The sequence below is a fragment of the Trachurus trachurus genome (genome assembly GCF_905171665.1).
Source record: "Trachurus trachurus genome assembly, contig: scaffold_116_arrow_ctg1, whole genome shotgun sequence".
NCBI classification, from domain to species: domain Eukaryota; kingdom Metazoa; phylum Chordata; class Actinopteri; order Carangiformes; family Carangidae; genus Trachurus; species Trachurus trachurus.
Window position 1 is genome coordinate 37,691 of NW_028155243.1, and position 12,538 is coordinate 50,228.

The following is a 12,538-nucleotide window of genomic DNA, read 5'->3' on the forward strand; positions in this document are numbered from 1 at the left end:
TCCGTTAGGAAATGCTCTTTCTAGTTTGATATTTCATGTTTTCAAATGGGGATTCTATTGGACCACGCTGCCTCTTTTCTCTGTTTTATATCACTTTAGACTGAAAATCCTATAGTTCTGGACTCTTGGTCAGACTAAACAAGACTTGGTGCTGTGAGGAACGTTGACTGGCAGTGACTCTAACCTTGATACAGTAAACAACCAGCAGCTCGACCATCAGTCCCTGTGGAGACTTTTAGCCGTTAGAGTTATCGTTCCAGTTTAGGAGAATATTTTCAAGTAGGAAATGTCCCTTTTAATGTAAATGTAATGAATCCAACAGCACCAGATCAGATTATTGAACATCCCTTTAACAGTATAACACTGTGAAGTTTCAGGTTCACCTTTAGATGCTTAGAAGCAGGAACCATCAATTAACCGTGTCCTGTCATGTAGACACATTACAACAGTGATAAAGGCTTATTGGGTGTTACAGTCACCGTGAAGTAGGAATGTTGTAATATAATAATAAACTAGAAAATTTCCTCTGGGAAATTTTGAGAGGGCCACGGGAGCTACGGCCGGTTTTGCCATCTCTGTCAACATGGGAATCAAACCCACGATCTTAAGGTCAAGACAGAGCTGATCAGACACATGATCATCTTTCTATAAGCACTGACATGGAGGAGCTGTAATCACATTAGGTTAACTGTGTGTTTTGATGAATTATGAAGAATGATTATGAAGTTTACAAGCTCTGGCCTGAGAATCACAGAGGTTACCACGGCGATAGGGGCCCCCCCAGGCTGAGACAGACAGGAACGTTGAGAAAAAGAGTGATTTTCTGCCTCTGCACTGGTCTGGCAAAAGGCTTACGGTGACAAAACGGTAACTCCTATCAGAACAAAACACAGATCAACGTTGCTCTAAGGACTTCCTGAAAAATTTGGTATGATTTGGTGTTTCTACAGTAAATATTTTGGAGACGCTGGCAGTTTTCAAACATCAGTCCGTTCTGCTTCTCTCAGAAAATCTTTGTATTGGAGTCAATGAGGAGCAGAGACAGACGTGGCCGCACTCAGAGGCTGATTCTGTAAATTCTGTAAGTCTCTCTGATATTTTGAGCAGATGATGAGAGACAGAACAAGTTTGTCTACAATTTTCTGAAAAAATCATGTGTGTAGAGTGTAAATTGTGGCCGGGCCGAGTGTGGAAAGAGAAAAAATCTGGAGTTTTTCTGGCCTCTCTCCCACTCTAACCGATGATGTCACGCACTCTGACACGAACATTCCGTGCAATACACACCCATTATAATCTCATAATTTCTCCAAAAATGATCATGGTCATTGATCAGGGATTGATCAAAAACTATATGACCTATCAAAACGTGGAGTAATACGACAATACACAAGACTTGTGTCTACTGTTTAAAGTTTAAATGGAGTCTCTAGGTGAAAGTATGCCTGAGCAGTAGACGTTTGTTAAACTCCAATGATTGGTCTTTTTCTCTCTTTTTTTCCGCCCGTCCCATTGACTTCAATGCTATTTCATAGCTGTGGGGGCCAGTGCCTGGGTGCGACGGCCCGTGGCCCTAATAACACAACGTTCCTCCTGTAAAACAGAGGTGACAGTGAAGGCAGCACAAGACCAACATGTTGTGTTGTGTCATCTCAGGGTTTTCCTCTCTATGTGTCTCCATCTCATTGGACAGCAGGTGTTCACAGCTCTACACACACACACACACACACACACACACACACACACACACACACACACACACACACACACACACACACACACACACACACCGAGGTGGTGAACCAGCTGATGCCTTCTGCTTTAAGACGCCCTCCCCGGACTGAGCAGTCACCTGATCCTCGTGCTGCCATTTTACATTTTACTACAACTTTGACTGACGGGAGGAAGAAGAGGAGACTGAGCTCAGAAACACAGAAACACATTAATACTGAAACACAGAAACAGAATCAGCCTCTGTGAGCGGATCGCTGAAGGCAGCTGAAGCCAGGCTGTGGAGCAGCAGCAGCAGCGCGGGGGGGGAGAGCAGCATCCGGGTGTCGGAGCTCAGACCCAGAGGAGAGAGAGAGAGAGAGAGAGAGAGAGAGAGAGAGAGAGAGAGAGGCTGAGGAAGAAGAAGGAGGAGAAGAAGGAGAAAGGACGATGCTGTTTTCTACCGTCTCCATCCCGGTCTGATGACACGGAGCTGCTTCTGTTCTGGTTCTGGTTCTGCTGCAGGCCGCTCCTCCTGCACTGAGGGATTTATTTATTTATTAATTTATTGATGTATTAACGGGTTGATGCGTCGGAGCGGAGCGGTCGGTGATAAAGCAGCAGGTCGAGGGGAAGGACGGATGTGACCGTCTGATGCTGATGTGACCGTCTGATGCATGAATTCTCCCACCGGATCCTGGTCTGTGAACGCTGCTGTCCTCTTCCTCCTCTTCTCCTCTTCCTCTTCTCCTCCTCTCCTCCTCTTCCTCTCCTCCTCCTCCTCCTCCTCCTCCTCCCCCCGCTCAGACGGATCCTCGCAGAGGGCGCTCCCCTCCTCTCCGCCGATAGAGACATTTTGATCCTCCGCGTTTCCCCCATCGCTCCGCCGGCCTCCTGCTCATCTTCCTCCTCCTCCTCCTCCTCCTCCTCCTCTCCTCCTCCTCACCATGTCGGGCCAGTCTCTGACGGACCGGATCGCCGCGGCGCAGCACAGCATGACCGGGTCCGCGATCAGCAAAGCGGTCTGCAAGGCCACGACGCACGAAGTCAGCGGCCCCAAGAAGAAACACCTTGACTGTAGGTTATAACATCTAACATCCCATAGTCTCACTGTACTGTACATGTGTCGGCTGCATGCATCACGCTACATGTAGCGTCGTTCCTCACAAAGGAAAGGAGGAGAGGAGGAGAGGAGGAGGAGGAGAGGAAAGCTTTTACACAGCAGCCGCTCTGCAGCCGCTACATTCCCTTAGACCGGGATGGACCGGGTTTGGACCGGGTTTGGACCGGGTTTACGCAGTAATACAGTCCAGATACTGAGACTGTAGAGCAGCAGTGGATGTGCATGTGGGGGGGCGGGGGGGGCTGTGTGTGTGTGTGCATGTCATCCAGGGGAAATAGGCCACTCACTCCGGTTCAGGCTAATCACATTGCAAGCAGCTCCAGTGTTCAGGCCTCTTCATTATTAACCACTAGCAGCAGCAGCAGCAGCAGCAGCAGCAGCAGCAGCAGCAGCAGCAGCAGCAGCAGCAGCATCGGTCGCTGCAGCTTCACTAACATTTCCTCTGGTTCATGTTCACAGAGATGTGATGCTGCATTAGCATCATTAATGATATAATAATGTGTTGCTGCTGTCACATTCTGTTCCTCACATGCAGATTTCTACTAATGATTATTAGGTTCGGTGGCTTTTCTGGCTCAATATAATTACTACTGTGGTCAATAGAAAGCTCAGGCAATCAATGCTGCTGTCAGTCAGAGAGAGACAGGTAGACAGACAGACAGACAGACAGGTAGAGACAGACAGGTAGACAGATAGATAGATAGATAGATAGATAGATAGATAGATAGATAGATAGATAGATAGATAGATAGATAGATAGATAGATAGATAGATAGAGACAGACAGCAGTAGCATGAGAGCTAATCAAGACCAAACCTGGATAAATCAGTGGAAGAGAGAAACATAAAGGTAAAACTGGCTCATTACTGAGCTGCTTTGATTTCTCCTTATCTGAATGGTGGCCACCAACTAAAGGCTCATTCTGTAGGTTTTCACTAGTGTTTGTTTTGGCTCCATCTTCTTCAGCGACAGAGAAGAAAACCACATGAAGCTGCTACAGCTCCGGGTGCTAAAGACAGATAATAATAATATAATAATAATGATAATCTTGTTCATAGCATCTCATAGCAAGATATTGGCGCCATCACTGGTCCGTCACCGTGCTGCAGATTCTATGACCATATTACTGCTGCAGTTATTAGATGGTAGAAGGTCTGAACCTGGTTCGACCAGCTGAGAGTCAACGTCACTCAGCTCAACGGCCAGACACAGATTTCTGAACATCTCTGAACACTTACATGAGAAATGTAAATGTGTCCAACTGGTGACATGATGTTATATACCTCTGCTCTCAAGGACGGTGACGTTTCACTCCTTTATTCTGGCCCAAGTGGTTACACGAGGCTTCTGTTGTTCTCATCCAACTCTTATTCTGATGGTTTAGTGGAATAAGAAGCAACAACACACTCTCTACTTCCTGCTGAGAGCCTCTCCTCTCCATCCAGCTGCACCTCAGGTTGGGGAAGTTAGTTTGTTATCGGGGAAGTTAGTTTGATATCGGGACAGAGGCTCTAACTGACTGTGGGTCAGTGTCAGGTCTGAGTCCAGATGTGTGTGACCACTGTCGGTGTTTGCCTCTTTTCCTATTCAACGTTAACTAGGCTGATAAAGTAGGAGGGTTGTAAAAGGTGATGGACACTTGGTCTGGGGTTTGAAGGAAACTGAGCCAGAGAACAGAGAAGAATCAGCATCAGAGGAAAGTGAATCCAAACCCTCTTTGTTGGTTTTTATTTCATTTCTGAAAAGAAAAAAACAGGAATATGCTTCATTGTTTCAGAGTTACAGAGGATGGTGGGACATCAGTCAGATAAAACTACAACTCCCATGAAGCTTTGCTGCCACAGCAAGTTGAAACATTTCTGACTGAAGCATCAGAACGAGCTCAGGAAAAACTGAAGAGACCACTTCAAAATGATTCTCTGGTTTTATTATTTATAGGTGTGTGTTGGAGTAAAATGAACATTTTTGTTTTACTGACGACATTTATTCCAAAATTGAAATGAAAATGTTGTCATTTAGAGCATTTATTGGCAGAAAATAACAACTGCTCATAATAACAACAAATCGAAGTCTTTTCAGACCTTGAATAATAATAATGCAAAGAAAACATATCACAAATATTTAAACTTAGGAAGAGTTTGTAGGATAATGTCAGTGTTTAATATATAATAACCTTCCTATGAACCCAGATGTGGTTCAGGTGATGACCTCATCATGAAGCAGAAGGAGTTTAAAATGAGAGTCCTACATGTACAGAAGCTTTTTTTCCTTTTTTTTAAAGTATATTTTTTGGCTTTTTGCCCTTTTTATTTGATAGCACAGTAGAGACAGACAGGGAAGGGGGAGGCAGAGAGAGGGGGAATGACATGCAGGAAAGGTCTGCCCGACGCGGGATTCGAACCGGGGACGCCTGTGTTGAGGACTGTAGCCTCTACATGGGGCGGCCGCCTCTACCGCTGCGCCACGCACCGCCCCGTAGAGAAGCTGACTGTTGAGGAAAGAACAGATGAGCAGTGTGAGGAACAGGAAGAGCTTTGAGGTGATGAATCTGATGCTCTGCTTCTCCCTGACTGCTGTCTTGACCTTGACAGACGGTTTGGGGACTTAAGGGTTAGGGTTGGTGTTGGGGACTTAAAGGGACAACCAGGAGTTTCTCTGTCGGCAGAACGAAAAATGACGCGACAATAAAAAAGTCTCATATTAATGTGGATGAATCTCCGTTACCACTTGTTAATGGTCCATTTTAGATAAATCTATGGTTTTGTCTCTATGGTTATTTTGTTATTATTAGTGGTGGTGGAAATGCTGGGCGAGCCGACCAGCGTTTCTTCACTTTCGGTTTCGTGGCGAGTCATGAGAATAACGCCGCCGAATCTCCGTTTATGGTGGGAACTACGACGGTATGTGATCGTCTTCCAACCTCTGACTTTAATTCTTGATGAATGAAAACATGAGTCTGTCTTGCACCGGTCAAAGAATTTCACGGTGCGGAGGCTCATAAATGTAGTGTGGAAACACTTAACTTTAACAAAACTCCTGGTTGTCCCTTTAAGGGTTAGGGTTGGTGTTGGGGACTTAACGGCCACTGCTGATTATTTACTATCATCAGTAAATGATGATCATGACTCACGGATCACTGGCATCAGACTGTCAGCTCATCTTCTGCTTCCATAGTAACGGTGATCGTGGTCATCAGATGGAATCAGATAGAGAACAGTCGTCATGGCCACAGACGACCCAGTGTTGTGTTGTTCAGCATGTGGTTGCTTCAGTTGTGTTGTGGCTACAACAGCTTTGTGCTATAAGTGTTTGTAATACAATGTATTTACAATAATTAAAGTGTTTTGCTCCTCAGTGGCCATGTGTGACCTTTCAGTCTGCTGAAGTGAGAGAAGATGTAGAGATGAATAACCTCCAGATTGGGTTAGGGTTAGGGTCCCTCCCACTGTGTCGGTGTCATCACGGAATCTGGAAATCACATTTCAGGTCCTGAAAATGACTCACTTTGCATAAAACCAAGGTCTGGAATAAAACTGTTACTAGATTTTACAGTTGGTCCCTTTATGAGCAGAAATCCCTTCAGTCACACACTCATCTTTTATTTGAACCCTAATCAGCGTTACACACGTCTTAAATGTAACCTGATGACACCATGTTGCCGTTTTATTCTACGTATAAATGACGTATAGATGGTTGTAATTGTGTTATTGATGTTGAAGTGCAGTTGATCAATAATCGCAGCCAGCGGTCACACAGTCAATACCTCATTACATCGCTCAGCTGATCCACACGCTGACACGTCACAGAGAAAACCTGATGTCTGAGGCTACACACAGAGGAGTAGAGGAGGACAACATGGAGGTGCAGCTGTTTGCAGCTGTTTGCAGCTGTTTGCAGCTGTTTGTCACAGTCAGAAGGTTCAGGTCTGGGGGGGGTTCAGGTCTTCCTCCCGGTCCAGAGACATGGGAGTCATCTAGTCATCTATGGGATGGCTTTGTTGTACAGGACGGTGAAGACAGACAGGACAGCAGGGAGACAGACTGATGGACGACGTGCAGTAAAGATCCTATTGGTGGGGAGTTGAACTGGCGATCAGCTGCTGGAGGAGAGACTACAGCCGATCCAGGTTGTTTCCCAACGTCATCTATGGTCAAAACCCGGAAGCCTGTTTTACCGGTTTGGTGGAATTGTACCTTTACGTTTCCATGGTTTTCAGTCGTTGTCATGGATCTATTAACGCTGGCTTTAGGGCCCATTCACATGGAGCGTCTTTAGCGCGACCGTTTTCTTTCCATTGTTTTCAATGTAACCGCGCGCCTTGCGCGCACAAAAACCGAAGCGATGCTGACGCGCCGCGCACGCGGTGCGACGCGCCTTTTTTTCCGTGCGCGTCCGAGGCGCACCGAGATGAAAATATCTCTACTTTTTCGAATGCCGCACGCGCACCGCGTGTCATGTGATCAGAATCAGCTGCACGGACCTGCTTCACCAGCAGCAACAAGCAGCCGGCTCTCAGTGCTTCTTCTTTCAGCAGCTCAGTTCTCCCCCGGTCCAGCCCGGGTCTCTACTCCGTAGCTGCCGTAGCAGCAGTGTGATACCAGGACATTTAACCGCATTTTTAACTTTTATTAGACACAAGGTGGTGAGTTCACGTCTCGCCTGCCTCCCTCCTCTCCACACGGCGATGAGAGAGAAACAGAGATAGAGAGACGTTAGGATCATAAATCTCAGTATTTTAACCCCGTCACTTTCCTCTGTCACTAACATTGTGTTTTTTAAACATTGTCATTTGATAAATGATCATAGAACTGTGGTTACACACACGTTAGCCATGTTAATGACACTGAGGACTACACAACGTGGTTGTGACATCAGCAGATACGTTCAGTATCATCTTAGTTCATTAGTGAGAAGTGAAACAACTAAAACGATCTGTCATTGTTCTAGTTTCTGTCAGCAGCTGCTTTGTTATTTAAAATGACCAAACTTAAATGTTGCATCAGAATGTGAGGTATGTCAATCTCATCGCCATGGTAGCGTTCAATAAGCTTAACTAAGGCATCCCATAGTTCTTCATAAAATAAACCCAAACCACTAGAGTGAAGGTTAAAGGATGATTCATCCTCCGTCCACTTGTTCCACTAGTGTGTGTGTGTGTGGTGTGGTGTGGTGTGTGTGTGTGTGTGTGTGTGTGTGTGTGTGTGTGTGTGTGTGTGTGTGTGTGTGTGTTTGCTTTGACAGGGAACATTAATTAGTTAGAATCAATATGTTCCATTAATTATGGAGCCGGAGGGAAACAAACACACAAACACAAACACACAAACTAAGCATTAACAATGTTAAAGCCTGAAGTGACTGAACCTCGTCACCGTTACAACACAATCGTAACATCAGAGCTCTGAGGTTTAATTAGACGAAGGGAAATGTCCTCAGAATAAAGAATAGAGCTGATTCCTCTGTTTATATGGCCAAGTGTAAATATACTTTATACTGGTGTAAATATGTTTTAGTTTATACTGGTGTAAATATACTTTATACTGGTGTAAATATGTTTTATACTGGTGTAAATATACTTTATACTGGTGTAAATGAGCTTTGACTCTACTGGTACATCTGATCAGAATGTGTTTGGGAAACGTTTCGGTGGCTTTGCTCATCGTTTCCTACGTTTCCACTTCCTCAGACCTGAACTGATATTTGTCTTTAAATCAAGGGAGCAGATGTCATGATATTAATGTCGTAGCGTGAAGCTCTGACAGTCGACTGCAGTGATCATTCATGGCAATCAAAGCTGCGTGAGTCGATGAAGAGTAGAATCAATATTGTTGCAGTTATTAGCAGCTGTGTGGTTGGCACCGGCATCTTCACACTCAAACACAACATGGGAGGAAAGAGGAGCAGGATTTGAACGTTTGCTGCAGTGAAAAGCCTTAGAGAGTTATTACACATCTATACTCTGACGACCTCTGACCTGTGGAGGAAACGTTTCTCTGCTTTAACGCTTCTGTTGGAGTCTCCATCATGTTGCTTTTCTTTTCTATTTGTTGTCAAACTAAACTTCTCATCTTGGTTTTTACACGATTCACTTATTTTTTTTACATTTCCACTTTGAGGTTTTCTATTTTTTTCCTGATGTTTCTTCTGTGTTTGACATGCGGCTGATATATATATATTATATTACTATATTATTATATACTGGTTGGGTTTAAACTGTCTTTCCCAGTACGACTAAGTACACTGTGTTTTCAGAGCAAAGTAAAGAGATAATGTCAATAATTATCCAAGAAAAGAGCTGGGACTTGTTGTACCTTACATTTTTCAATTATAAACAGAATTACATTGAAGGATTTGAGTTTGTACAGTAGGCTACATAAAACCGGCCACATAAGAAGAAGTATTAAAATCTTTTAATGGAACTCAGTAAATCCTTGAGATTAAACAGATGCTGAACAGACTTCACATGATCTGTAGCTGAAAGCCTGAAGGAACTCAGGCCATTGTTCCCACTACAGTTTTATATTTACTGCTGAATCCTAAATCACATAGCATCAGTATTTTACTCCGAGGGGTTGTAAATAAAAACTGGAGACTTGTTTCTCTGACTGAAGTCAAAGAACTGATCCTGGTTCAGTCAGACTCATCTCTCAGCTCTTTTCCTTCCACTCCGCTTTAACAAAACTCCTGGTTGTCCCTTTAAGTGAGTCAAAATAATGCAGCAGTCAATAAGACTTGTAGTGTTCTCAGCATATAAAGGTTTTGTCGTGTGGACCGACACGGTGGTGAAACCTGCAGATCTCTAACCATCTGGTCTGGTTGATCTGGTCCCAGTCTTCTCTCCAGTCCAGCTTCATCCCTCTGTTTCTCTCTTCTCTCCAGTCCAGCTTCATCCCTCTGTTTCTCTCCAGTCCAGCTTCATCCCTCTGTTTCTCTCCAGTCCAGCTTCATCCCTCTGTTTCTCTCTTCTCTCCGTCCAGCTTCATCCCTCTGTTTCTCTCTTCTCTCCAGTCCAGCTTCATCCCTCTGTTTCTCTCTTCTCTCCGTCCAGCTTCATCCCTCTGTTTCTCTCTGTCCAGCTTCATCCCTCTGTTTCTCTCCATCCAGCTTCATCCCTCTGTTTCTCTCTTCTCTCCGTCCAGCTTCATCCCTCTGTTTCTCTCTTCTCTCCGTCCAGCTTCATCCCTCTGTTTCTCTCTGTCCAGCTTCATCCCTCTGTTTCTCTCTTCTCTCCGTCCAGCTTCATCCCTCTGTTTCTCTCTGTCCAGCTTCATCCCTCTGTTTCTCTCCATCCAGCTTCATCCCTCTGTTTCTCTCTTCTCTCCGTCCAGCTTCATCCCTCTGTTTCTCTCTTCTCTCCGTCCAGCTTCATCCCTCTGTTTCTCTCTGTCCAGCTTCATCCCTCTGTTTCTCTCCGTCCTCTAGACCTGATCCACTGCACCAACGAGGTGAACGTCAGCGTCCCCCACCTGGCCGACACGCTGCTGGAGCGCACCGCCAGCAACAGCTGGATCGTGGTCTTCAAAGCGCTCATCACCACACACCACCTCATGATGTACGGCAACGAGGTGAGACACGACCGACACACAACAGACTCACTAACTAACTAACGCAGCTTCATGTCTGTGTCTGTTCTAACTGTGTTTTAACCAGATAATCAAGGTCAAACAAGCTTTTTGTGTGAGGTTACAGGTTTATTAGTTCATCAGTTCACTATTAAACAGACTGAAAACGAATCCGCCTCATTTCAGATCATTAATGAATCTTTCAAACATTGATTTGAGGGGCGGTGCGTGGCGCAGTGGTTAAGGCGGCCGCCCCATGTAGAGGCTACAGTCCTCAACGCAGGCGTCCCCGCAGGCCTCCCTCTTCCCTGTCTATCTCACTGTGCTGTCAAATAAAGGCAAAAAGGCCCAAAAGCTGCTTCCTCACTGATATTTAAACAGTGCAAACTTTAAAATGGGCTCAATGAGTGGACCAAAAATATACGTTTCCTGGACAACCTTCTACTGAACGACACACACACCAGAGCTTCTACTGAACGACACACACACCAGAGCTTTACTGAACGACACACACACCAGAGCTTCTACTGAACGACACACACACCAGAGCTTCTACTGAACGACACACACACCAGAGCTTCTACTGAACGACACACACACCAGAGCTTTACTGAACGACACACACACCAGAGCTTTTACTGAACGACACACACACCAGAGCTTCTACTGAACGACACACACACCAGAGCTTTTACTGAACGACACACACACCAGAGCTTCTACTGAACGACACACACACCAGAGCTTCTACTGAACGACACACACACCAGAGCTTCTACTGAACGACACACACACCAGAGCTTCTACTGACACCAGTTGTGACGTGCAGATTGAACATCGGTCAGCGGCTTCTGCATGTTTTAACCCATCAGAGAAACTGACCTTGACATGACATTGACCTTTGTTTCCTTATGAGGAAATACAAGTCTGGTAAAATAAAGGTTTACTACTACTGCTATTTCCTTCTGAAGCCGGCGCTGGGATGGGATTAGTAACTAGAGTAACTAGAGTAACTAGAGTAACTAGAAAGACTAACGGGGGCATATTGTAACTTTATTGTGTGTGTGAGTCTTGAATCCTATTGGTCCGTGCTGCAGAGTGAGATGAGCAGAACCTGGACAGCAGCAGCCTGTGTGTGTGTGTGTGTGTGTGTGTGTGTGTGTGTGTGTGTGTGTGTGTGTGTGTGTGTGTGTGTGTGTGTGTGTGTGTGTGTGTGTGTGTGTGTGTGTGTGTGTGTGTGTGTGTGTGTGTGTGTGGTTCCAGTCAAATGGAGCTGCTGCTTCATCACTACTGGACATTTGGTTTTCTGCAAGCGTCTGGTTGTCATGGAGACGTGATGTGCTGTGTTAGCAGCTATCTGGTTGTCATGGAGACGTGATGTGCTGTGTTAGCAGCTATCTGGTTGTCATGGAGACGTGATGTGCTGTGTTAGCAGCTATCTGGTTGTCATGGAGACGTGATGTGCTGTGTTAGCAGCTAAATGCAACCGGCACCAGGCCCAGTTTCCCTTTCAGCCTCCATTTCATTACTTTCTGTCAACGAGGCTCTGACCAACACTAAACACACTACACACACTAAAACACTGAAACACTGAAACACTAACACACTAAACACACTAACACACTAACACACTAAAACACTGAAACACTACAACACTAACACACTAACACACTAACACACTAAACACACTACACACACTGAAACACTAAACACACTAACACACTAACACACTAACACACTAACACACTAACTAAAGCTGCAAATAAACTCTTCCTCTGTCGTCTTTCCAGAGATTGATGCAGTACCTCGCCTCCAGAAACACGCTCTTCAACCTCAACAACTTCCTGGATAAAGCTGCACTACAAGGTAATCTACCCCTAACACACTACAAGGTAATCTACCCCTAACACACTACAAGGTAGTTTACCCCTAACACACTACAAGGTAGTTTACCCCTAACACACTACAAGGTGGTTTACCCCTAACACACTACAAGGTAGTTTAACTCTAACACACTACAAGGTAGTTTAACTCTAACACACTACAAGGTAGTTTACCCCTAACACACTACAAGGTAATCTACCCCTAACACACTACAAGGTAATCTACCCCTAACACACTACAAGGTAATCTACCCCTAACACACTAC

At 45.1% G+C, this 12,538-nt stretch overlaps 1 protein-coding gene across 1 annotated transcript in view; it reads left to right on the forward strand.

Moving 5' to 3' along the window:
* Positions 1–2,654: 2,654 nt before the first annotated feature.
* Positions 2,655–12,538, forward strand: part of LOC311007949 (phosphatidylinositol-binding clathrin assembly protein-like) — a gene marked incomplete at its 5' end in the record, with an annotated part of 31,531 nt that continues 21,647 nt past the window's right edge. Inside the window, 3 exons of the mRNA XM_084001373.1 lie at positions 2,655–2,784; positions 10,250–10,392; positions 12,180–12,255. Of these exons, the coding sequence (XP_083857499.1) occupies positions 2,655–2,784; positions 10,250–10,392; positions 12,180–12,255 (349 nt within the window). The remainder of the gene's footprint in view (positions 2,785–10,249; positions 10,393–12,179; positions 12,256–12,538) is intronic.